We start from the raw sequence: 27,932 nt of genomic DNA, 5'->3' as shown, positions 1-27,932 counted from the left end.
TTGAGCCTCTGGCCACAACCCTCATACCCCGGGCTCCCTCACTAGTCCACCTCACCAACACACCAACAACATCTCTAGTACTATTCCCTCTCCTTGTTGTATCTGGCCAGCTATAATGCTAGACGAACCAGTAGGATTATGTTGGGGTATGAGTGGGGGAGACGAGCCTTGGGCATGCGTGAGTGGGCGAGGTGGAATGTCGGGTGGCGGGGGGGGGGGGGGGGGGGGTGGGGAGGGTGAGAGGGGAGGCCAAAAGCGGGGATTGGGGGGGTGGTAGTGCCAGATGCCCAGGCATTCGAGGCATAGCTGTGGCTCAGTTACCTCGTGCCCCACGCGCTCCGATACCCCTGGCTGCCCAAGATGCAGCCCTAGCGGGTCTTGAGTGCCTCCTTCGTCGTTGCGGAGAGGTGTGTCCCGCCCACGCCCACATGAGGCGTCATGGCCGCCCACACACCACCGTGACACACACGTGTAGCAGTGAAGTGTAGTGATGGCGGGTGTGTGGCAGGCCGCCGTGTGTAGGTGACCACAGCCCTACACCTCTACACCCTCCATTCAGTGTTGTGTATCGCTCTAGTGTCTTACTCAAGTGCTTGTTATTTCCTCCCGCTGCCGAGCAGTTGGACCCTGCCAGTTAAGGTCCGTCTTGTGACTACCATTAAAGTGTTTGCGAGTGAAGGGTCAGGTAATCAGGGCCCGGCTTGAGTGCCCGCCAGAGAAGGGCCATCAGAGGACCCGCTAGTGAGGGCCCCGTCATTGAGGGCCCCAGGTAAAGGCCCAGCAACGGAGGCATGGTGCCGGCGCCCCCCGAGGCGTGGAGCGCCATGGGCGGCGGGGGCGGCGCCTCCAGTGCGGCATCAATGATGGGCGGAATTGAGGGTAACGTGGGCGGCGGCGCGGGCGGCGGGGGCAGCCTGGCAGGAGGGGCGGGCTCGGCTCAGCTGCTGAACTGGGTCTACCTCACCCTCGCCGACCACCACAACCAGCAGGCGGGGGGCGCCGCCCACCACAACCCCCCACCACCCATACACACCTCCCAGGTACGTCTAATATCTCTTTGGCTCATCTGGGAACTTAGTTTCTACCCATGTTCGTGCCCCACCTGTGACAACTAATGTTACTAGTCTTCCTTGTCAAATATCTAACAATTTGGGAGCCTCGGCTGTTAACAGGTCGCTTACTGTGGCTCTCAGTGTTCTGTTGATGTCTCTAAGTCACCTTCAAGCACCTTCTGTTACTCATCCTTCACTAGGCTCAAGTTGGGTACTGTGTCGAAGGCTTTCTGACAATCGGAAATATGCAGGCTGTCTACCCTTTCTGTCTCCCGGGTAGCTGTCTGTACTGACAGAGATATCCTGTCTGGTCACAAGTCTTGGTCGTCCCACGCTGTAGCAGCGGCCTCCTTACTTCAGCTCTGGTGCTCTACTGCAATCTCCCGTTGAGGTTCCTACACACGTGTGAGTGGTGGGTGTGAGTACGTGGAGGGAGGGAATGAGTGGAGGGTGTGAGTGCATGGAGGGAGTAAGTGCGTGAGTGAGTGGAGGGAGTGAGTGCGTGGAGGGAGGGAATGAGTGTGTGGAGGGAGTGAGTGCGTGGAGGGAGTGAGTGCGTGGAGGGCATGAGTGCATGGAGGGAGTAAGTGCATGTAGGGAGTAAGTGCGTGAGTGAGTGGAGGGAGTGAGTGCGCGGAGGGCATGAGTGCATGGAGGGAGTAAGTGCGTGAGTGAGTGGAGGGAGTGAGTGCGCGGAGGGAGGGAGGGAGGGAGCGAGTGCGTATTACTCACCTAGTTGTGCTTGTTGGAGTTGAGCTCTGGCTCTGGTCCCGCCTCTCAACTGTCAATCAACTGGTGTACAGGTTCCTGAGCCTACTGGACTCTATCATATCTACATTTGAAACTGTGTACACATCACTGCCTAATGCATTTCATCTATTAACTACTCTGACACTGACAAAATTATTTCGAATATCTCATTTGGGTACTAAATTTCCACCTGTGTCCCTTTGTTCGTGTTTCACCCATGCTAAATAGTTTCTTTGTCTACCCTGTCAGTTCCTTTAAGAATTTTGTAGGTGGTAATCATGTCTCCTCTTAGCAGTGAGTGGGTGGATGTGGTTAAGTTTTCGTGGCTTAGCTTGTGTTGTGGGGCGTGTACACATGCTCGCATGTAAGCATGTAATAACATGCTTGTATGTAAGCATGTAATAACATGCTCGTAAGTTATCCATAATGTGAATCGCATAATTTCTGCTCGAAAAAATATAATTCTGCCCGAAACGCTGCGCGTACTAGTGGCTTTACAAGATTGTAATTACTATGCTATGTATCCTCAGTCCCAATGTACCTTCTTGTATATATATAAATAAATAAATAAATAAAAAATAAATTTGGGCTGTATTCTGTAGTGTTATTATATACGTGGCCAGCAGTAGGCCTACTGGGCATGCGGGCTGGTCCTATGTACACCCAATTAGTTTCTCTCATGGTTTCCTCAGCCTCTGGGTCTCTAGGCCTAACAGGGATGTCGATGTCGAGGCGAGGCTACTCACACGGTCACCTTACTAGTCACTAGCCACACACATTGGGTTGAACCAATTTGCCGAGCGCTCGCTAAGGTGTTCAACCCAATTATTATTTATTTATTTATTTATTTATTTATTTATTTATTTATTTATTTATTTATTTATTTATACAAGAAGGTATATTGGGTTTATGAGAGTACATAGCATTGATGTTTTTACATTCTTGTAAAGCCACTAACACGTATAGCGTTTCGGGCAGGTCCTTAATCTAAAAGACAATTTTAAGTAGGTAATTTGTAGCAGATTTTTTTTATCTTTATTTAAGAAAATACAGTATAAATCACATATACATAAGGTTTACAAGGCAATTATACATTACAATTCTTAGTGAACAAGTGTTTCAGTAGTACAGAACATGATCTTTTAAAAAAACCTGAATGTTATACTTATTTACCTATAAACGATTTACAAAAATTGGAGAATAAATTTACATTAAAATACAGGGGAAATTATTACATTTATAGGAATTATTACATCTTAGGCACACACTAGTTACTGCGTAACTGACCTACTGAGCAAATTGCCTCATTCCACCAGGACTGTAACACCTCGACAAATCTGTACTAAGGCAATTTTAATCCTTTGTAACGAGTTCTGTTGATATGATAATTGTCAACACGTTATTTATATATTTGTTAATGTCATCATTCATCCAGCCCGTTCTCGCGAACGTCCCCAACGTCTAGAAGCTGTCGTACTAAATTGTCCTTATCCTAACCTACCAGAGGACCCAAAACAGAAAACGGGACAGTATGTCAATTTCGCCAGCCGCTACCATTTTCTAGAAAGACAATTTTTGTCCTTAGGAAAAGTATACGTTAAAATACGACGTTTTATTACATGGTACCCGTTTTCTTATTTATAAAGTGTTATGAGGCTATCTTGAGATGATTTCGGGGCTTAGCGTCCCCGCGGCCCGGTCCTCGACCAGGCCTGCTTTTTGTTACACCCTCTCCCCCACTTCCCCCAGGAAGCAGCCCGTAACAGCTGTTTAACTCCCAGGTACCTATTTACAGCTAGTTGAATAGGGGCATCAGGGCGAAAGAAAACTGACCATTTGTTTCCGCCTCCACCGGGGATCGAACCCGTAACCCTAGAACTACGAATACGGAGCGCTGTCCACTCAGCTCTCTGGCCACATAGGTTAAGCAGGCATCCAGTACAGTGCCAGACTAGACTGGATGTGGCAGTCACGTAGCGCTCTCTCGCACAACTCCAGCCTCGACAACGGAAATGTTTCGAAATTATTAGTCATAAGGTCGTCCTTGATCTCAGACAGTCGTTTGTGGGAGTGGTACAGGTCGCTAGGGATGATAATAGTATATCGTTATTTAGCTGTGCTCAGCACCGGAAAATCATCAACATTTACAATTTTGCTTTCTTTATTATATTAAGATCATATTTACAATTTTTCTTAATTATATTAAGATCATATTTACAGTTTTTCTTTATTATATAAAGATCATATTTACATCATTTTTACAGTCCCCGTGGCGTAGAGATTAAGACGCTCGCATGGCGTTCCGCGAGCGCTATGTCATGGGTTCGTATCCTGGCCGGGGAGGATTTACTGGGCGCAAATCCTTAACTGTAGCCTCTGTTTAACTCAACAGTAAAATGGGTACTTGGTTATTAAACGATTCTTCGCGGGGGTCGTATTCCAGGGAACACAGGATTAAGGACTTGCCAAAAACGCTACACGTACTAGTGGCTATACAAGAATGTAACAACTCTTGTATATATATAAATAAATAAATAAATAAATAATTACAAGGGAAAATACTACATTTATATATAGTTTATAATTCTCAGTAAACCAATTTTTCATATCACAACATGAGCGGTAAACCCCAAATGTTATACTTGATCCTGCCTCGCAAGAACTGCAATATTTTATCTACCAAGTAACCCTCCTGTCTGCCTATCAACACACAAAATGTAGCATAATTATTCTATTCTTAATTTTCTTGCATTTTGTGCCAATATGAAACATTAAAGACTTCATTAAATCCAATCTAATGCTTGAACCACATAAAACTTTAAGAGTATCCGTAATCCAGTTTACAAGAACAACTCTCTGCTTTCAGAAATAAAATATATTCCAATTGGGATAAAATAATACGCGGGATATGAGTGGTTGTAATATTTGCATTATTGTCATTATTATTGTCCTTTAAATTTGATATATTCCTGAATCCAGGGGCTATACACATTCTACAGCAATACAGGAGTGCTAACAATTTTAAATTATGTTTTTAAATTTAATTTTAAATTATCTTTGTTTGCTCTCTCAACCACAAGCCTAACTTTCCATTTCAAAATTTTCTGTCTTTCACACCTCTTGTTTGAAGCGTCCCTTAGACCTTTATCCCAAATATTTTAGCTCCCTTTAGGGCTTTATGTAGATATTATAGCGCCCCTTAATCCATTATTGTAGCATTTCTTAGGTCTTTCTCCGGAGATTGCATTGCCACTTAGGTCTTTATTCAGATATTATATTGCTTCTTAGACCTTTATCCTGATATTGCATCGCCTCTTAGTCCTTTATCCCGATATTGCATCTCCTCTTAGGCCTTAATCCATATATTGCATCGCCTCTTAGGCCTTTATCCAGATATTGCAGCCCGTTAGGCTTTTATACATATATTGTAGCTTTTTGGGGCCCCCTATACAAATATTGCATAGTCTATAGTGCCTTTATCTAAATATTGAAGAACTTCTTAGGTCTTTTTTCTAAATATTGCAGCGCCTCTTAGGCCTTTTTTTCTAAATATTTCAGCTGCACTGAGGCCTTTATCTAAGTCAAAGGTTCCCAACCCACTGCCTTAATTTATAATACTCAAAACACTTGCGACCCCTTGCCATACTTTCATAATTAAAAACAATACTTTTTCCTAAGAATGAATTTAGACATAATTACATTATTAAGAACTTAATTATAATATTCTTTAGACAATGAAATATTGACAAGTTGGGGGGGGGGGGAATTTAAGCTGCGTTCGGTTCCTGTTTTGACTTACGATAGACATCGAGAATGCTCTCTCAACCACAGTATTGCTAATTGGTGTTATTAAGCATGTGTTATTAAGCATGCTCCTTGAGGTACTTACTCCTGATTATTTCAGCGTCTACAAATTCCATCTTTCTGAAATGGAACTATCTGGACTTTTTTGCAATTAAAAAAAGGCAGTTTTCTGTACTATTCTTTAATAATGCTCACATTTTTTTGAGATATATACAAGAGTTGTTACATTCTTGTACAGCCACTAGTATGTGTAGCGTTTCGGGCAGGTCCCTGGAATATGATCCCCGCCGCGAAGAATCGTTCTTACAACCAAGTACACATTTTACTGTTGAGTTAAACAGAGGCTACAGTTAAGGATTTGCGCCCAGTAAACCCTCCCCGGCCAGGATACGAACCCATGACAAAGCGCTCGCGGAACGCCAGGCGAGTGTCTTACCACTACACCACGGAGACATTGTTTTAAGTAATGCATAAAAATGATAGCTCTCAAACTGCGGGTCTTGAAACCTGATTTAAAACTATTGTGGGGCTTAACTTTTAGATCTGTAACTAAATATCTTGCCGAAGCAAGTTAGGTTTTGCTTGATTTAGAGCTATAGCTTCACATCTTTCTTTAACGTTTCTGTATAATGATTGTCATTATCACAATCGACTTAATAATGGTCCGAGACGGACTGAAACGTGGTCGTCTCCTCATCTTCTGGTGTGTGGTTTGCTCATCATATCTTCAGCCACGTTATTGTGACTCATCGTCTGCACTTGTGTAAGTGTTGCTCTCCTGTTGCAACTTGCTACATTCTATTAAGAATGTAATACAAAAATCAACTTAATGTCTTGTGTTATCACACTGGCATCATACAGTCTATTCTGGAGTCTTTTGAGTTCATATAGATAAACTTTGGTTTGCTGGAGAAGATTCTTCAGGCATTCAAATTCCTGCCCAACACGCGTTGTAAATTCCTGCCCAATACGCGTTGTAAATTCCTGCCCAACACGCGTTGTAAATTCCTGCCCAACACGCGGTGTAAATTCCTGCACAGCACGCGTTGTAAATTCCTGCCCAACACGCGGTGTAAATTCCTGCACAACACGCGTTGTAAATTCCTGCACAACTCGCGGTGTAAATTCCTGCACAACACGCGTTGTAAATTCCTGCACAACACGCGTTGTAAATTCCTGCCCAACACGCGTTGTAAATTCCTGCACAACACGCGGTGTAAATTCCTGCCCAACACGCGTTGTAAATTCCTGCACAACTCGCGGTGTAAATTCAAAGAACAAGTAATTTTTGTATTCTCATATTTCCTACCTCAACCTTTAATTTGGCTAGTTCGTTAACAGTAAAATAGGTCTTAAGCTCTTCCAAAATCATCAAAATATTAGATATTACTTTGCCAACCACGAGCCACCGAGTATCTAAAGTATCTAAAGTGGAGGGGAGTAGTAGTTCCGTGCTGGTTGGAACTCTATAACTTTAATACATTACTTCAAGCTAGTGTGAACAACGGGACACAAGCAAGAACTAAACAAGTCCTTCGGGATGTGCAAACTGAATGAACTTGTGTTTGGGTATGCAGTATGACTTTAATTATGTATATATTTTACGATGTATGCATGAATGTATATTGTCATCACTCAACATGATGATGATTGTCATGGTCAGGGTGATTGTTATGGGGCACTGTCACGGTGCCAGTGTCATGGTGACATAGGATCATGGAGGAAGAGAAACGGACCCTGTAATATAACCAGTGACAGCTCTCAGTGACATGTCAGCCCTGGCTGTCAGTGTGACATTACGCTGAAGGGCCTCACACTAATAACCTCACACTAATAACCTCACACTAATGACCTCACACTAATAACTTTTTCAAGTAAAAAGTAACCAGTACTTTTTTCAACCTCATGTCGGACTTAGACGCGCTGGTGGCTGGGTGGACAGCACGCTGGACACGTAATCCTGTGGACCGGGGTTCGATTCCCGGCGCCAGCGAAAAACAAAAATGGTCAGATTTTCTTTCACTCTGATGCCGCTGTTACCTAGCAGTAAATAGGTACCTGGAAGTTAGACAGCTGTTAAGGACTGCTTCCTGGATGTGTGTGTGTGGGGGGGGGGGGGGAATTGTTACTAGGGCGCCTGCGCTATGAAAAAAAACGAAAATATGAAAATGGAAACACACATAAGACAGTCAGATCATATTATATAACGACAAAAATAATGTTAAGGATCTAGGAGTAATAATGTGGGAGGACCTTACCTTTAAGGAACACAATAAGGTAGCCGTCACAACTGCAAGAAAATTGACAGGTTTGATAACTAAGAGATGTCATACCAGTGATAATAGTCTTCGGGGACATTAGTGCTCTCTAGGGTGGAATATTGTTGCACAATAATAGCCTCAAAGCTGAAGATACTGATTACCTTGAGAGTGCGTAACGATCATTTAGTGCTAGAATCTACCCAATGAAACATCTAAATTATTGGGCCCGAGTAAAAAGTGCCCTTGTAATATACACAGATTTCGCGAAATTTTTCGACATGTGTGATCTTAAGAGTTATTTACCTTTTGGTTATCTTTCGAGGATTACGTCCCCGTGGCCCGGTCTCTAACGCAGGCCTTCTGGTTGGTGGTCTGGTCAACCAGGCTATTTGACGCAGCTGCTCGCAGCCTGACGTATGGAATAAAAATGAGTAAGAACAATTCGCACTTTCATATCTTAACACACCGTAAAGGTGTTGGTGGTGTCAGTCCTGTTAAGTTATAAGTCCTCTTAAGTCATAACTTAAGAGGGCACAACCACAACTTAAGACACAACCGCACCGTCTACCACAATTCTCACAATATTTAGCTGTTGACGGCGTTCCTGAGCACTGTGCCTCACATTGCTCCAAGAACAGTTGACACACTACTTCATCTTACAGTAAACGCCGTATGTAAGTCGTTCACCTTCCATGGATGTTAAGACGTCTTCATCCCCCCCCCCCCACGCGTTCGTGTAATTGGCTGTCGTTATTGTTGGGAATTCGGCTTTATTTTTATATTTTTTTCCCAGTATTGGGCAGCGTCACTCATCCTGTGACTCGCCCATACTACGAGTTAACATACCGCCATTATCAGGGCCAGATTAAGACCTTTACACGACCAAAGAACTAAACAGATTATGGTACCCCGATATACCTTATAGAAATTCAATATATATATATATATATATATATATATATATATATATATATATATATATATATATATATATATATATATATATATATATATATATATATATATATATATATATATATATATATATATATCATAGTTTTTTCTTAAACTGTTGTGCAATATTGTAACTTAAAACTGGGTCAAGTTTGTATATACCAGTACTAACACTGAGAAGATTTAGACACTGACTGATTAGGGCAGACTCAATTAAATTCCGTTCCACAAAGTCATTGCAATTGGTAATGCTTTTCGCACCATCCCAATTAATAGTGTGATCACACAAATTTGTGTGTATACAAAGCATTAGACGTTTGAGCAGTTAGCTAATCTATGTTAGTCTGCCCTAATCTATACCTTTTTCTTCTTAATTCTTTCCCCGGGGATGGTGGTCGTAGCCTCCACTCTCCCTTTGTGATTTCTTTGTTTGATGTTGACAACGGCCTTGATCGGCCGAAACGTTATCTTTTTCCATTTCCCTGTGGATTTTCCGATATATATATATATATATATATATATATATATATATATATATACAACTTTAGAACACTTTCCCACCAGGAGACTCGAACCCTAGCCAGCACAGAAGCCTTCCAGCAACTGGCATAACAGGTACGCCTTAACCCTCTGCACCACCGCTCAGACCCTTAAAAAGAGATGGTAATTTCGGACTATTTAAATACCCCAAAGATCAACACCTCCCAAGAGCACCAGAGCAAGTGAGGGGTCATTTAGACATTAATTTCATCAAGTCCCTGTTAATATGGGAAGACACAGTGTCTCTGCTTAAGGCACAACTCTCCTAAACACGAGAGTTAAGTATACAACTTTAGAACACTTTCCCACCAGGAGACTCGAACCCTAGCCAGCACAGAAGCCTTCCAGCAACTGGCATAACAGGTACGCCTTAACCCTCTGCACCACCGCTCAGACCCTTAAAAAGAGATGGTAATTTCGGACTATTTAAATACCCCAAAGATCAACACCTCCCAAGAGCACCAGAGCAAGTGAGGGGTCATTTAGACATTAATTTCATCAAGTCCCTGTTAATATGGGAAGACACAGTGTCTCTGCTTAAGGCACAACTCTCCTAAACACGAGAGTTAAGTATATATATATATATATATATATATATATATATATATATATATATATATTACAAACACCTGTTATTCTAAAAGCTTTCTTGCCTTGAAGATATGTAACAAATCTGCTTCAATACATAGCAAAGATGAGCCCTCCAACCTGTCTTGTCACACAGTTGTTCTCTTGGGATTTTGAATATACACTATACACTGTACTTCAACCGAGAAAACGAACGCTCGGCTGGACAACTTCTGACCATTAGGGCTAAAAATATAAAGTCAAAATGGGCTTCCTACCACTCCATCAGGAGAGGTAGGAAGACGGGCTAGGCCAGGAGTGAAGGCGCGCCAGCCAAGTGGCTGTGGTATTGACCTCATTTGGTGATAGGTGGTGAGAGGGAGCGATTGACACAGTTGGTGAGTGTATTAATGCCTGCCTCATTATCTTGCAGCTGGCTGGGGTAGCTAGCGGGAGATGCAGCAATGGTTTCTCCAGCTGCTCTCCCCCTGAGCCCTCTCTCTCCCTCCCTCCCTCCAAGACTACACTCCCCTCCCTCCAAGACTACAACTTTTCAAAGGCATTTGACAAGTGATTTGACATGGAGTGATAGCCCATAAAATGAGATCAACAGGAATAACGGGTAAAGTAGGGAGTTGAATTTTAAAATTTCTGACAGAAAAAATGCAAGAAGTAACAGTAAATTAAATAAAATAAAGTCCATACACAAGCTCTGTAACCCAGGGTACAGTTCTTGCACCACTGTTCTTTCTCATTCTTATATCAGATATAGACAAAAAACCTAGTCACAGCTTCGTGTCATCCTTTGCATATGATACAAAAAGTTGAATGAAAATATTCTCTGTAGAAGATAATGAAAAACTACAAGCCGACGTTAACAGTGCCGAATAAGCAACGGAAAATAACATCTTATTGAATACAGAGAACACTGTTTTACAGTGATAAATTCCTATATTTGCACAGTAGAATAACAACATACTGGAGCGAAAGATATAGAAGGAATTGCAGAATAATACCCGTGAGCACTAGAGGTGCCATAGGCACAATCAGAGAGCACTAGAGGTGCCATAGGCACAGAGAGCACTATCTGATCATCGGAGGTCCACAGCTGTTCAACACCCTGCCAGCAGACATTAGAAATATTCCCGGAACAAAGGTGGATGTCTTCAAGAAACAAATAGATAAGATCCTGCAAGCAGTGCCGGACCAATTGGGATGTACAGGATTTGTGGGCCTGCGGGCCGCTCCAGGCAACAGCCTGTTGGACCAAGTTATCACAATTTAAGCCTGGCCTAAGGCGGGGTTCGGAGAGTAGAACTCCAGAAACCCTCTCCAGGTATGCTTCAGATATAAATAGATGGAAAGATAGATAGATATACATATGGATGGATAGATGGATGGAAGGATAAACAGATGGATACGTACATAGATAAGTGGATACATGCATAGATGTATCCAGTTCTCTGTACTAGATGTGGGATCCCTGGTTTATCTCAAGCGTAGGTTAGACATATATAGGAGTGATTGAGGATAGGTCTGAATAGGAGCTGCCTCGTTTGGGGCACGAGGACTTCTGTAATTTTGTCTATTCTCATGCAACGACCCTCTCTCCCTTTTCCAGAACAAGATGATGGCCAACGGGTGGAATGCCCTAGGAATGGGCGGTAGTGGCGTGGGCGGCAGCTCAGGCATGGGCGGCATAGGCTCATTACCACCCAGCTCTCTAGGCTCGCTGGCCGGGAGCAGTTTGGGTGGGCTGGGCGGCAACATGGGCATGATGGGCGGCAGCATGGGTGGGTTGAACACCCTGCTGAACGGAGGTGGTGGTCTGAGTAGCGGGCTGCTCAACGGCCTGGCTGGCCTCACGCCCACCGACATATCCGCCCTCACCTCCCTCACCGGCACCATCAATGGCATCAATGGCAGTTTCAGCAATGGTCTCAACGGCGTCAACAGTCCTGTCAACAGCAACAGTTTGAACGGCAGTATAGGTAAGGACAGAGGATTTTTTGTCGTAATAAGCAGTCACTTCATTACACAGGATTCGTGGGATTACTCAGGGATACACAGGATTACACCTATGTACACGGGATTACTTAGATACACAGGTTACTAGGATAATAGCATACTGATCACACCAGTGATCAATCAAGATCATTGATCATCGAGGTTAAAGAGTTGTTCATGGTAATTATCGTTTTAAGTTGTCCTCTTCCCTTGACTGTCAGTATGACAAAATAATGTATTTCATAGGTTGGTAACTATTTAAGAGTTATAATTATTCAATTTAACACAGATAGTTAGCCTCGAGGTAGCCTATTCCTCAAAGGGATCAACGTACCTGGAACATACCTGGAGAGGGTTCTAAGCGTTCTTTTACTCCCCGAGCCCAGTCTGAGACAGGCTCGCCTTGTGATAACTTGGTCCAATAGGCTGTTGCTTGGAGCGGCCCTCAGGCCCACATATCCACTACAGCCTGGTTGGTCTGGCAATTCTTGCAAGAACTTATCTAAGTGCCTCTTGAATACATCCACTTTGTTCCAGCAATATTTATAATGCTTGCTGGGAGGGTGTTGAACAGCTGTGGACCACTGATTTTTTTCAGACAGTGTTCTCTGATTGTGCCTATGACACCTCTTCTCTTCATTGGTTTTATTCTGTATTTATTTCCCTGTTTTTTCGCTCCAGTATGTTGTTATTCTACTGTGCAAATTTGGAACCTGGGCCTCCAGTATTTTCCACGTAGATATTATTTGATACCTCTCTCATCTCCTTTCCAAAGAGTACATTTTGAGAGCTTTGAGACGGTCCTAATAATTTAGATGTTTTATCGTTTTGATGCGTGTCGTATATGTTTTCTGTATTCCCTCTAATTCAAAACGTAAGGCTAGGAGCAATAGTCTCCAGGTAGCCTATCCCTAATAAGTTACAACGTAAGGCTAGGAGCGAGTGTCCAGGTAGCCTATCCCTTATAAGGTTCAACGTAAGGCTTGGAGAAAAGGGCACTGCTCCTATGCCAGGTAAGTTACGGGCTCACCATAGCCCGTGCTACTTGGCACTTGTTCCGAGCAGCTGAATCTATAACAACAACAACAGCTTGGAGAAACACACTGAAGAGAATGACATAATTTTGTGCCAAATACAACTTTTTAACGGCATCCACTGATTGGTGATCCGACAATATTAGACAGTACCCGATTTTGTGTGGAAACAATATAAACCAATCAGAACGGACCATTGTGTATCTAACTCTGATCTTATTGGTCGACTTGGCACATCTGTAGGCCTAAATAAACTTGGCACCTCTGTGCTGCTCGCTCCAAATGTCACGGACATTGGTGTTGGCCAACATTTCATCTACATGTGGACCCTGTCACCCTTGACACGTCGTAACATAAGTCCTTACTATTAAGTGGAGTTTCCGATTGCACAAAGTAGGCTACAACTTGGTTGTAGTAGTTATGGGAGCTTGCGGGCCGCTACATACAACAACAGTCTGTTGGACCAAATTATCACGAAACAGAGCCCCCCAGGCCGGGTATGAGAACTCCCAGGGTGCAACTTCATGTACAATCCAGGTACAACCTCCAAGTACAACCTCCAGGTACAATTTAAGAGGTATAGGCACCAGTGAAAGGGTTATCTCAGCAATTGAGATAATGAAAGGAAATCGTTCTTTTTTTTTAGTCCTAACAAGTTTCAAGTGTCGAAACTTAGCTTCACATCTCACGCTTAAGTTTTATGGCTAAAACACCATCACTAAACCCATTGAACTCGACATTATAGCCTCTTATGAAGGCACATGGACTTCAGTAGTGAGATTTTGCGCCACTGGCGGCCTTCCTCACCTCCCGATTCACTTCCTTTGTTCTGTGTACTGCTGGCGTCTATTTCGGCGAGACCAGATACACCAGGTTGTTGCTATTCTTGGCCAGCAAACTGTGGCGTCCCACGCCGCCCCCTTCGTCATAGGGAGTCTAGACTGGTCCTGACGCTACTTAGCAACTCAAGTACCTTGTACTATAACATGATTAATGTTAAGTGCCATGTCTGTTTAAAAAGGCGTCATCTTGTGTTGTAATTCAAAATGACACTAAGGATAGGGGAGCATAGGAGCATATACTCTCCTGTTCATCTAAGAACAGGAGAGTATAAAGGCCATTTAAGAACAGGAGATCATGAGGGCATCTCATAATACGGAAGCATTAGGCTATCTAAGATTTGAACATGAGGGCCATCTAAGAATAGACCGTGAAGGCCATCTAAGAATAGAGCGGGAATGCTGTAAGTAGCGGGTAAGGCTTTCCCATCTAAGAATGGGAAAGTATGAGGGCCATTTAAGTATAAGGGGCCTCGTAGTTGGTGGATAGCGCGCAGGACTCGTAATTCTGTGGCGCGGGTTCGATTCCCGCACGAGGCAGAAACAAATGGGCAAAGTTTCTTTCACCCTGAATGCCCCTGTTACCTAGCAGTAAATAGGTACCTGGGTGTTAGTTAGCTGTCACGGGCTGCTTCCTGGGGGTGGAGGTCGAGGACCGGGCCGCGGGGACACTAAAGCCCCGAAATCATCTCAAGATAACCTCAAGATAGGAAAGTATTGGGGCATCTAAGAACAGAAAATCATTTGGGTGGAGATTGATCGCTCTAACCTACAGAAGAGGAATCCGAATAATTTTTGTAGTTGTTCATGTAACCAGTATCAAGAGCAAAGACAAATCGTCTCCTTTCAGTCGACAATGAAATCCGCGTGTGTGTGTGTACTCACCTATTTGTGAGTGTTGCATCTGTTGCCAGATGGAATTCACAGAGCAAATACAGAAAATAGAGAAAATCCTTGATAACCTATCATACCCAGTATTCAATCAACCCAGTTTAGGATGGAGAAAACAAATAATAACATTTTCAGGTCGGGAAACTACTGAAATTCTGTGACAAATTTTCGCTCAACCGGCAGATAACAGAGAACGAAAATACTCTCGGCCGAAAGAACGAAAATAAATCTAAGAACGAAAATACTCTTCACTAACAATGATCAGGGACATTACAATCTCAGATTCATTTAAACTGATTCATTGAAAAGATAATTATTTTGAATTAACACTGTGGCAAGGAAATACTCTAAAAAAAGACTTCTAATAGGATATGTCGGTATGTAATGTGTAGATTGGCCCAATACATATCACGTTTCATAGAAAAGATTAGGTCAGGAATACACAAATCGATGTTCCTAAGCAAGAGCAAAAAAATATAATTCAGAATAGATAGAATATGTTGTGAATACGACGTCTGATGATTCAGGTGGAATGGCAATACCGATCATTTTTCCAATACCTTACCTTGTGGTGGTTCCGAGGATCAGCGTCCTCGGAACGTTAATCTTGAGTTAATCGTGTATTCTGAATTTTGGCTTAGTTATTGGTAGGATACTTGCCAGAAGAATGATGACGGTGGTACTAATGTTTGTCTCTGCGCGGGCAGGAGAGCTGGCAGACCAACTCAACGACCTCACACTTGGGTTGGACAAGAAGGCGAAGGGCAGGAAGCTCCCGCCCAACTACCTCTGTCACCTCTGCTTCAAGAAGGGCCACCACATCAAGGAGTGCCCCCAGGTAATGTAACACACACGTGGCAATTGCCATGCAGATAAAAAACAGGTACATATTGTCGCCAGAAGAACGGCGACAGTGATGAAGGCGGGAGGTGCAGGAACGTGATCTGGTAACACCTGGTGCTTCTCTACTTAAAAGGTTTGGGAATAGAGTCGAGGGACGCGGGTTGCCTGGACTCGACGTGTGCATGTGTGTAATTACCTATGGGTAGTTACAGGATGAGAACGTGTGATACCTTCCCCCCCCCCTTCATCCTCCCACTAGCCTCATGTTAGTTAAAGTAAAGTAAAATTAAAGTTTCCCCACTAACACCATGTTAGTGAGGCACGAGCCGTATTATCTACGTTAAACGTCTTGATTACTTTAAAGCTTGAGAGCGTCCTTGTGTAATCCCAGCTGTGGAAGAGTAGCCCATCTTGCTGCCTCCTCTGCATCACAAACCCCCCTTCGAATCCCAAAAGGTTTTCTTAGCATTATCGTCCTGCAACAGAGACAGATCCCTATCGTAGTGGACACTCCTGCTCTCGGCTTATTGTCCCAGAATGTAATGGAGATTCCTACCTTAAATTATAAAATATCTGTACGAGTGGCCATGACTTGCTTCTCACATACAATAGTAAAGTGATCAGCCTCTAACATTGCCTTAATTTCCAGCGAGTGTAAACTCGCTACTTCCTAGCATGTGTCCCCGAAAGTATACCATGTCGCTGAAGATGTCCTCTCATTCCCCAGGCGCGTCCTAAGGGCGAGGGTTTGACCCCGTACCAGGGCAAGAAGAGATGTTTTGGAGAGTTCCGGTGCACAAAGTGTAAGAGAAAATGGATGAGCGGCAACTCTTGGGCGAACTGCGGGCAAGAATGCATCAAGTGTCGCATTAATGTCTACCCTCACAAGCAGGTCCGTGCCGCCTCCCTCTCCCCAGTGAGTTTTGTGCCCTTCTTCCCTGTACCCCTTCCACCCGGCAGGCAGTCATCAGTACAGAACAACTATTGTAACTGGGTAGTATAGAATCTTGATCAGGGATATACTCTAAGAGGTATACCCGCTTCAAAGTGTATTTACAATGAGATTATATTGGTATTTAAATCTCTTCAGGACTGAAGAATACTTTGCTAGCTTGATTATAGCCTATGGTAGGCTGCTTAATTAATAACTATTGCTGCAGATAATTGGCCTTAAGACCAAGTGGTTAGGACTTGTTACCATGATGCTTCAGTGTTGGGTAGTGTATAGGACCACGTGGTTGGTGCCATAGTGTCAGAAAGGAACCTGACACTGAATGGAAGCAGGAATAGGTGTCACTTTGGTAGGAAGAGCAAATTGTAATTAAATGGCAAAGAGTTACCATTGTGATATATAATTGTACATTTTAATATGAGGTAATAGAGATGTTGCCTTTTGAGGGTGGAAGGGAATGTTTTATTTTTTAGTAGACTGGCGTAGCTAAAGAGTATGGAAAAGTTTACCTTAGTGCTAAAAGGAAAGTATAGGGTAGTATACGGTACACCAATGAGGGGGGGGGATGACAAGGGGGTGAGACAGTAATCACCTAGTTGTGTTTACGGGGGTTGAGCTTTGGCTCTTTGGTCCCGCCTATCAACTGGAGATTGATGATCAACAGTGTTACTGGTCAGACCCTGGTGGGGGGGGGGGGGAGGGGGGGTAACCGGGTTATTACATTACCTTAGTTTTAGCCGTCTAGGAGGGCAGGGTTGTGGGGGGTTGTTGATTCTGTTGATTAACATTTCTCCCCCACAGGTAACCAATCAGTGATTGCAAGCAAATCACAATGAAAACTAAATAGTATCCTTGACCTTGCTCTAAAAATATAACTATTATAGTAATAATAATAATAACAGTTATTAAATATAATTGTCAAATAATAATAACATTGTCAAATAATATTATTAATTGTAAAAATAACTGCATGGACTGTGATTGTTATTTGTTGTTATCTTGTAAACTGTGCTGTTTGTCTGACTCATCCTTTGACTTACTGGCTGTAATGTGTACTTATGTGTACTTGGCCATGACTTTGACATGGCTGTAATGTGTACTTATGTGTACTTGGCCATGACTTTGACATGGCTGTAATGTGTACCTGGGTGCCACCTGCGCGGGCGGCATCACACAAGAGAGAGAGACGGCCCGCGTCTCTAAGGCGCCTAAATCATACATTCCCTGTGTGTGTCATTTCACACTTGAGCATCACGTGTCATTTTATTGTCAAAATCATCAAAGCTTGATTAACTTAATTAGTTTTCTTGGTGGTTATTAGACTATTCAGTGACGTCATTCATCAGATAATATAGCGTTCATATTTCTTGATAAATATCATTTATTTGAAGTTGTTGTTATACATGTATATCGCATTTGTAAATATCTTTACAATGAACTACGTAAATTACCTCGTATTACGTATAAATTATGTACAAACTTTATAATTTATCTATTATCTTGTAATATCCATTATTGTTGACAAACAACATTCATCTTTTAATGTAGTGACCGCCAAGAGCTGTTCTTTATCAGCCATCTCGTATGTGCTTAGCGTAGATAGCCATTCATCACATGTATCTTCAACGCAGTCATAATTTATTTTGGTTAATATCTCGTATGTCAATTCTTGAGACTTGTGACACAGCTTCACATATACCAGATAAGCATGGTGTAACTGTCATCCCCGCGGTGCTGTTGACAGACGTCATTTAATCTGTCTTTCGGCTATGTTTCTCTAGAGATCCATTGGTGAGTGCTGGAGTGACGTGTTTGTCGTCCACAGCGACCCCTGGACAAGCCGGACGGACTCGATGTGTCGGACCAGTCCAAAGTGCACCCGCAGCACCTCTGCGAGAAGTGCAAGAGCCTTGGCTACTACTGCAGGAGGGTCAACTAGCCTCCCACGGCACCACCAGGAGGAAGAGGAACAGCAGCAGCGGCGGCACTCGTCTTCGCCCACTCACCCACTCATTCACTCATCTTGTGACGTTCTCCCTCACAACTTGGCAACTCCTCCGTGTGGATCAGATTACGCGCCCTGGTCAAGACGCTCGAGCACTGCCGCCGCCATCACAAACTACCGCTCTGCTTCGCCCCACATGGCAGCGGGCAAAAGAGAATACACTAGCTTTAGTAACTTGTTGTTTGGGCGGGGCACGTCCGAGGGTTGTGGAGGGGAGTGGAGGGGTGACAGTAGGAGGGGAGTGGAAGGGTAAGAGGACGGGGGAGCAATATAAAAGTTGTTATAGTTGTCATAAACGCTCAGAGCGTTTTCTGTGGACCCACCTTGCCTCTACCTTATCCTTATCTTCACTTTTCCTCACCTCTTCACCACCCAGTCTCCCATTTACCACCTCACCCCGTCCACCCCCTGCCTCTTCCCTCACCCCTGTCAGGGTACCACAGTACAAGACCTCTGCCACAATGTGTAGCTCTCTAAACTATTTTTTTTCACTCATTTTCATTGTTGATACATGGCGTCCAGAAGCCTCATGTTGGCAGCGTTCTGTGGTGCCCACAGTGTTCCTGTGGTGCTGTATATATACTTCACATCTATACATATACATATCTATACTGTATGTATACTTCACATCTATACTGTATGTATACTTCACATCTGTACTGTATGTATACCTTCAAATCTCTCACCTCCTCTAGTGTATGTATACTTCACATCTCTCACCTCCTATAGTGTATGTATACTTCACATCTCTCACCAATAGTGTATGTATACTTTACATCTCTCACCTAAACTGTATGTATACTTCAAATATCACACCTCCTAAACTGAATGTATAATACTCGTGAGTTCATTTTTGTCTCTGCATAATGTATGCCAATGATAGCGAGGTATGATAACTCGGGTATGATATATGAGCTTGTATGTTAATTTACAAAGCGGCCGTTTTGTGTATAACTATATATTCCTTGTGTATTAAGTTAGGTCTATGCTGGTAGGTAGAGTGAAATACAGAATATGTATTTTCAGGTTTGAATTGTATTGTTCTAGTATGTTTTGAGTGTATTGTTGTTCATTTTCTTGAAGTAGTTGTGTGTGTATATATGTATGTGTGTGTGTACTCACCTAGTTGTGCTTGCGAGGGTTGAGTTTGGCTCTGTGGTCCCACCTCGGTGTGTGTGTGTGTGTGTGTGTGTGTGTGTGTGTGTGTGTGTGTGTGTGTGTGTGTGTGTGTGTGTGTGTGTGTGTGTGTGTGTGTGTGTGTATATGTGTATGTGCGTGTGTGTGTGTTCTGTACCTCGCCGATCTGGTGTCGGCTTCGCTGAAGACTGGTGCTATTATCTATTAAGGACAAGAGAGGGTGTCTTCCTGGGGTGACGTTGAGGCACTAGGCTACTGAAACAGTGACTCTCTCCACGAGCGTCGCTGCCATTCAACAAAATATTAATTAACAGATGTCGGCAATGTTATATGACAGTGTATTAGTCTGCATATGTAAGTTGTAATATCAAGCGTCGTATTTCACAGACTAAGAGATTACTGGCTGCCGATGACGCATATTCAGTTTTAACAGCCTCAACTCATAGTACAGTAAGCATTCCTCGGTTGTAATTTTGTAAATGCTATATACGAAATATTTTGCTCTCACCTTTTCAAACTTCCTCATTTTACGTGATAAGCTTACTGGTTGCTATGATATTTTCACCAATGACAGGACATGTAATGGTAAAACAAAATACTTTCTCGGTATTGTCAGATCTTCTTTTAGCAAGAATTATTTAGACGAGATTTTGGAACACGGCCAGTTAGTGAGCTGCGATGTTAGCGGATCTAGACCTTCAAGGCTTCATAGAAACTGCCGGGTGACTTAACTGGAGCATTATCTAAGAACACCGAGGCCCTAGAGATGGTCGGAAGCGTACTTGGTCTACAGCACTTTTAAGTACTTTTAACAATTATGCAAAAAGATCATTTGAACCATTAGTTTGTATCGCGAGCTGCACAATGATTTTATACTTGCCTTATAATATGATGACGCGATATCAACAACCAAATTAGCGATTTTTAATATATACGGATAAATGGCGACATTTCTTGTTAAAGGCGTTTCTCGGACCCTGTCACCTGTACGATCAACTCCACACCTCAGTCACAAGTGGTTTGTTGGTGTGTTGAATAATCACAGCATTTCTCACACTTCCCCAGATATTGCATCTCATTTTTGCATCATGAAGCACGGGCCAGCCAATGAAAATAATCTGCGTAGGCTTTCAATCCTTTCGAGACTGAATTCAACTTTCGAGACTGAGACTTTCGAGAATTCGACTCCCAGACTCATTAAACAGTACTTCCAACTGGTGCCCGCCTCTTGCTCAACTCTTATAAGCGAATGCCGAATACTTCTGCTTAAAATGTCAGAATCCCTAATGTTTCTTGCACGTATGCGAGTCTTATTTTGCACCTGAGCACATATTGTTAAATAATTATACCAAGTCATAAGGAAATAAAACAATTTGTTAAATAGAGTTGATTTATGCTGGCGGCAGCTCTTGTGCCAATGTTTTGTTTGGTGGTGACGTCATCAAGCTCATCTTCAAGACCACAATCTGCGCTTTACTTCAAGTGGAAGTCCACCACCCTGTGTTTACCAGTGGTGTACCACCTTGTGTTTACCAGTGGTGTACCACCTTGTGTTTACCAGTGGTGTACCACCCTGTGTTTACCAGTGGTGTACCACCCTGTGTTTACCAGTGGTGTACCACCTTGTGTTTACCAGTGGTGTACCACCCTGTGTTTACCAGTGGTGTACCACCCTGTGTTTACCAGTGGTGTACCACCTTGTGTTTACCAGTGGTGTACCACCCTGTGTTTACCAGTGGTGTACCACCCTGTGTTTACCAGTGGTGTACCACCTTGTGTTTACCAGTGGTGTACCACCCTGTGTTTACCAGTGGTGTACCACCCTGTGTTTACCAGTGGTGTACCACCTTGTGTTTACCAGTGGTGTACCACCCTGTGTTTACCAGTGGTCCATCACCCTGTGTTTACCAGTGGTCCATCACCCTGTGTTTACCAGTGGTGTACCACCTTGTGTTTACCAGTGGTCCATCACCCTGTGTTTACCAGTGGTCCATCACCCTGTGTTTACCAGTGGTCCATCACCCTGTGTTTACCAGTGGTCCATCACCCTGTGTTTACCAGTGGTCCATCACCCTGTGTTTACCAGTGGTCCATCACCCTGTGTTTACCAGTGGTCCATCACCCTGTGTTTACCAGTGGTCCATCACCCTGTGTTTACCAGTGGTCCATCACCCTGTGTTTACCAGTGGTCCACCACCCTGTGTTTACCAGTGGTCCACCACCCTGTGTTTACCAGTGGTCCACCACCCTGTGTTTACCAGTGGTCCACCACCCTGTGTTTACCAGTGGTCCACCACCCTGTGTTTACCAGTGGTCCACCACCCTGTGTTTACCAGTGGTCCACCACCCTGTGTTTACCAGTGGTCCACCACCCTGTGTTTACCAGTGGTCCACCACCCTGTGTTTACCAGTGGTCCACCACCCTGTGTTTACCAGTGGTCCACCACCCTGTGTTTACCAGTGGTGTACCAATTTGTTGATAACCTAGACCAGTAAAGAAAAGTGTTCACCATTTTCCTATCAAATACTTTCATAATGAGAATAACCCAGATGGCTGACGCACTGGTCTAGCGGGTGTCACGCACTGGTCTAGTGTGACGCACTGGTCTAGTGTGACGCACTGGTCTAGCGGGTGTGACGCACTGGTCTAGCGGGTGTGACGCACTGGTCTAGCGGGTGTGAATTATCATGTTTGGTCCTTGGAGTGCGTCATGTCCATAGTATTCCCCCTAGAAACCAGTAGCTTATTATTCTTTGGGCAGCAACTATCACTAAGGCGAAGACATATTTCCCCCCAACGCGCAGACTGAGGGGAGTGGAGGTGGGTGAGTAAGGGGCTGAGCTGTGGCTGCCAGGGGTACAGGCTAAAATTAACTTCGTTTGCCTCTCCGTGGCCAAATTTCCTCCGTCTCTTTCCCGGCAGTCGCGCCTCGAGAAGGCTGACAATAGACCCATACATAATGTCGCATCCACTTAGCTTATGTATACAGTAACTGGAAATAAATGTACAGGATGTTTGTCACGTCTGAGGCTGTCGAGATGCCTAGTGCCAAGGGCAACTTATCAAAACACACATGCACGCACTCTCACTCATTCAATAATATCACAGATGTATATGTTACACAGCTGGATCAGTGTAACTGCTGATGTGGGGGTTTACTGCATGTATTGAGGCAGTGGTTTGTGGCTGTCTTTATTAATTCCTAAACAGCCCAAAAAATCAACCAAATCTTGTCCTATCGCCGACACAAACCTAATTCCCCCACAAATTAGGAGAAAGCACTAAACCATTACGAATATACAGACGAGGAGTCACAATAACGTGACTGAAAAATGTTGACCAAACCACACACACACACTTGAAAGTGAAGAGACGACGACGTTTCGGTCCGTCCGGACCGAAACGATGTCGTCTCTTCATTTTCTAGTGTGTGGTTTGGTCAATATTACAAATATATATATAGTACTTTTGCCCGAAACGCATTGCGTAATAGTGGCTTTAGGCATTGTATGTACTAGCTCTATCTATATATCAATCCATTAATGTAACATCACTTGTATGTATATACCTTACCTGAATAAACATCTGAATCTGAATCTGAATCTGAACTTGTGTACAAGGGCAAGTGTACTGTAATATGCAGAATATGCAAAGCGGCCTTACATGGCGGGCAGTGTTCGGGGATCCTTGTAAAGGCGCCAAAAATCCTGCTGGTAGGTTGGGACAGCCCCTTTGTTGAGGGCGACGTCGGCACCGGAGGCAAGGGCGACGCCGGCTACTGGGGTGAGGGTGACGTCTATTTCGGGGGTGAAGCTGGCGCGAGCCTAAAGGGGGGGATGGGGGAGGTCGACGCCTGCCCCAGAGGCGAGGTCGACGCCTGCCCCGGCTAAGAAGTTTGCAGCAGCCCAGGAGGAAAGGGGTAGGGATGGCATGGCCCCCAGGGGTAAGGGGTGGCCTCCGGTGTCTTTGCCCACGCACTCGCACTCCGTTATATAAACACCAAACCCCCAAGATCTTTGCACTAAACAAACTATTCTCCCATTAACATAGACGAGACATCCTACTTGACGTGTCGCTGAGCATATGAGTCTGACTGAGCGGGGAAGTTTGTTTCACCCATTACAACCTCCAGACTTGTTGCCAAATATCCAAATAAGGCATTACAAAAAACCTGTTTGGTGTGGTAGGTGAAGATGACCACGTGTCCCTCACCCCTAAACCACCCACCATTAATCATAATTGTGTCTTGTTGTTGTTGTTAACTGTGTTTAGCATTAAGGTGACGTCATGCTTGAAGCCTGCGAGTACTATAGTGATGTGTGACAGGCTGGAGACGGGGGAGGAAGTGCCTCATCACTCTGTGTAGGGACTCTAGCATTCACTTGATAGGTTGTCATAATATGATGTTGCAGAGCAATATCGGTTAAAGTTTTTCTTCCACAACATGTATGTCTTGGGTGTTTGTATTTGCAAGGTGTGAAGACATGATATACCACACACGCTTGCACCATCACCTTGTCTTTGTTCATTAATATACTGGTAATACTCAATGTTTTCCATAACGTAGCTTTCCTGTTGTATTAACAACGTATAGTTTCCGTGTCCATTTAGCTGTAAGTTGAACTGAGTATCACCTCGTAGTGGTATTCACCTCGCTATGTGCCTTATTATTATTATGTATTATTTTGTAACCTTGGCTTGTACTTAATATATATATTGTACTGCAGTCTTTGATCAAGACAGGATGGTGTAAAAACTTGATATACTTTGATATAGGTCATGGCATAACTATTTTTTATATAGATACCATATTATAGTTTAGATATTTTGTGGACACTATATATAATGCAAGGCAGCTTATCCTATCTTGATAAGAGATTAATAGTAAACTTGAATAGCATTTTGGTGTATGAACTTCCAATTTTCTTAATAGAGAAGAGGACGGAAATAGCTTGCTCTGTCATGTAAGGCAGCGTCCCGTGTTGTGCCATACATTACATAACTGGCAACTATTTCAACTAGGCATTTCTGGTGCTGAAGTTGAATGTAGCAACTTAATTTGTAACAAATTTAAATGATGTTTCCATTTTAGCCTCCACATAGACTTGGCAAGATTGCCAACATCCTCCGTCCTCGACTTAAACTTTACACTTAAGTCATGAACACAGTTATTTAAGGTTCTCTTTGCCCAAATGACTGATAGTTTAGTTTTACGTATTTAGATTGGCCACTTGAATTCCATTTGTATTATGACCCTGATCATCCCTCACTACGATGCAGGCTGTTCCAACTCTCATTGTTCGTGTTCACATTATCACCTCACAATCTGAATTTCGATGGCTGCGAAAATAATTAAAAGATCAAAAAATCAATCTAATTGAATTAGTGTTATAGCCTCATTTATAATTGTTATACATTGTTATTGTATAGTTTTATGACAACTGTAAATAACGGAGGTACTGCACTAAATATAATCAGTGACGACTATAGCACCAGACTTTCCCACGGTGCTTCATGATATGAGGGCTCTGACAGCGTCCAGGGTGAGGGATGAATGTGGATCACTACACTGACTTGTTGTAAGCACAAGAAGGGCCAGCTGGCCCTCCAGGTGGCGCCCCACCATCTGGGCCCACGTTGACGCCACCTGATCATGGCTGAATGTCGCCCACAGACTCATGTAAACACCTCTTGTATTACATGAAGTTGTATTCGTGTTGCTGCTGCTAGATCAGAGCTCCTTGACTGTGACCAATGATGTCATCATACTCGGAGAGGTTGTCAAAGGTCATTTTTTTGTGATACTTAATATTTGTGTATTTTGGAAACTCTATATTGATGTTATGTGGCGAATGTAGTTGTATACTAATATAATGGTGTAGAGAGTCGGAAATGACAAGCCACTTCTTGGGACTTGTGCCAGTTATGGTAGGATATGACATGTTTGAATCATGTGCATCCTACCTGTTGTATATTTAAGACATGTTTATTAAGATATCCAGACAGGATCCTATATATCCTGGTCCAAGTACTCGCTAAACACTTAGGTTAAATGGCGTAATTCATGGCCCGTGTGGTTGGGAGGTGCGCTCTTGTTGCCTTCGAGGGGGGCCGAGCGCCCCCTCGGCCCAGGCGCTTCTTGTGTTTATAGGAGATATGTCCTGGTGTTATATCCCCTGTGACTGGTGGGCCCAGCATGGGCACATACCCAGGCCGGGTATGTGCCCGTTGTGGCACATACCCTGGCAGAGTGGTGTTAGTTCATCGCCCCCGAACCTTATCCTCGCTTCCTTCCTACGGAGTCGTGTTAGAACAGCACCCAAAGCCTATTCTAGCTAGCTACCTCCCGGGAAGGATCGTGTAAGGACGTCACCTTAAGACCTGACCTAGGAACGTGCCAGTCACAGGACAAGGTAAACAGCATTCCAATATCTGGTGTGTACTGCGTACCTCTTGGCGGGGCCAGGGAGCGCAGGGGTAGTATTCTTGGATCTCACTTACTCCAGCAGTCTCAAAGTCGCGCCCACAACAACCTAGTGGCACCTAGGTAATAATACCGGTGGTGACAAAGTGGCTGTAATGCTGACTGAAGTCAAGTTTGTTCATGAGTGCTGCTCAAGTTTATACTAGTATGGTCCTCGTGATTTAATGTTCGACTTTTCGCCATGGTGTAAAATATATGTTTCGTTTTTGCCCTTTAATTTACTTTGGTTTTATAAAGAAGTAAATGCATGGTTTCTGCTTCACGAGGACCAGGCCTCAATAGCATATTATAAAGTATACCGGACTACACTTACCATTCTCAGCAACACCTGCACTCACTCCCCAAGTGTAGTGAGCCGGTCACAACACTTCCCCTCCTCCCCTCTTAGAATGTTGTGAGCTCTCCACTCAACACACCTTTGCCCAGTATTTACCACGTAGACAAACACGCTGTTGGCACATTTAAATATGCAGCACTTGAAATAACCCCTTTCACAGACTTCAAAGGTTAAATAAGACAGTGTTGAGCACTCACAATATTCCGATACTCGTCTGGGTGTGGCTGGAGAATGGTCAGTGAGAATAAATGAGAGCAACAAGTCAGAGCAGAAGTTGCATTACTAGAGTGGCAATGTGTGTTTGTGCAATATTATGGGGCCGGGGAGTCTTTACCTGTGGCAGTAGAACCAGTCTAATCCTTGTCCCTTCCTAGGGCTCTGTGGTCTCCTGCTTCACAACACCAACTGTTTCTAATTTAAAATTTTAATCATGTCATTTCATTTGCCTAAAGACTAGATATCTGTAATTACTTTGAAGCAATTAGGTCATTGTATTTTGAGTATTGAACATGTCTTTCCTCTTGAGTTGCACTTCCTCGCTTTGTCTCTTTTAATATGCAATTATCGTCTTAAGCTCCTTCGGCAAAACTCGAGGAAGTGTTACTTCTGAAGGCATTATTGGAAGAACAGGAGTACCAAGAACTGTGATTGGCTAAAACAGAGTTTGCTTATGTATGTGCGAGCCAATCACAGCTCCCAGTGAGCCAATCATCAGACCAACCTTTAGTTTCCCAACAAAGCCTCTGTCACAAATATAGCTGGAGAGATGATATGTAAATTTTGGCAATGTTTTTTCAGAAAGAAGATATATTCTGCCCTGTTTATTTATTGGGCGAAGTGAAATATAAGTATAAATTGTTCAGAGGCTATATGAAATATATGTTTTCAGCCCCGGCATTACATATTGACAATGCATTAATTTGTTTGCTAGTGACCAAGGAGTAGGCGCCGGAGAGGATATATCTCTCAAGCGAAATTCTGAGTCAAACTTATTGAAAGTACACCACTAAACTTTTTTATTATAACACTATTGCAACTAAAAAAATTAATCAGTTGAGCATCAAGGTTTCTTTAGTTTTGGCTCCGGATTCCCGCTTTTAAGGTCGTTCATGTATTATGTATGCGTCAGTGTTCGCGTAGCCGCAGACGCATACAGTGACTGTAACTCCGTAATGCTGTACTTAATAGACGGGCCTTGTGTGTGCTTTATGTTAAATAAACTAATGAAAAGTATCCACTGGTTTACCTTCATCCTAGATGGTGAATACATATTTATAAGCCACTACATCACAGAGCGAGTGAGTATAAGGGCGCTCACAGGTGGAGTGGTGGGTATTAGGTGCTTACTACACCTCGCTGAGTGGGTATAAGGCCTCTCCAAATTGCACCCCCCTCTCCCTTGAAGTTTATATAAGGGCGCTGACTCCTACACTGTAATGGGTATGACGGTACTCAACCAGGATACCATATGGTG

At 43.5% G+C, this 27,932-nt stretch overlaps 1 protein-coding gene across 3 annotated transcripts; it reads left to right on the top strand.

The window, feature by feature from the left end:
- Window positions 1–280: 280 nt before the first annotated feature.
- On the top strand, window positions 281–27,691 carry LOC123755460 (zinc finger CCHC domain-containing protein 24). Of its 3 annotated transcripts, none has more exons than XM_045738160.2 (5): window positions 281–1,040; window positions 11,550–11,919; window positions 15,407–15,537; window positions 16,270–16,458; window positions 18,276–27,691. In XM_045738160.2, the coding sequence occupies exons 1-5, from the start codon at window positions 792–794 to the stop codon at window positions 18,750–18,752; spliced, it is 1,416 nt and encodes a 471-aa protein (XP_045594116.1). In that variant the 5' UTR covers window positions 281–791; the 3' UTR covers window positions 18,753–27,691. The 3 variants fall into 3 exon arrangements, with proteins under 3 accessions (XP_045594116.1, XP_045594119.1, XP_045594118.1); XM_045738163.2 differs by having other exon boundaries at window positions 16,270–16,434; window positions 18,320–18,576; XM_045738162.2 differs by having other exon boundaries at window positions 18,320–18,576.
- The last annotated feature ends 241 nt before the right edge of the window (window positions 27,692–27,932 follow it).

This window comes from Procambarus clarkii, chromosome 20 (genome assembly GCF_040958095.1).
Source record: "Procambarus clarkii isolate CNS0578487 chromosome 20, FALCON_Pclarkii_2.0, whole genome shotgun sequence".
NCBI classification, from domain to species: domain Eukaryota; kingdom Metazoa; phylum Arthropoda; class Malacostraca; order Decapoda; family Cambaridae; genus Procambarus; species Procambarus clarkii.
The sequence above is the reverse complement of the archived record's forward strand: the minus strand, read 5'-3'. Positions and strand labels throughout refer to the sequence as shown.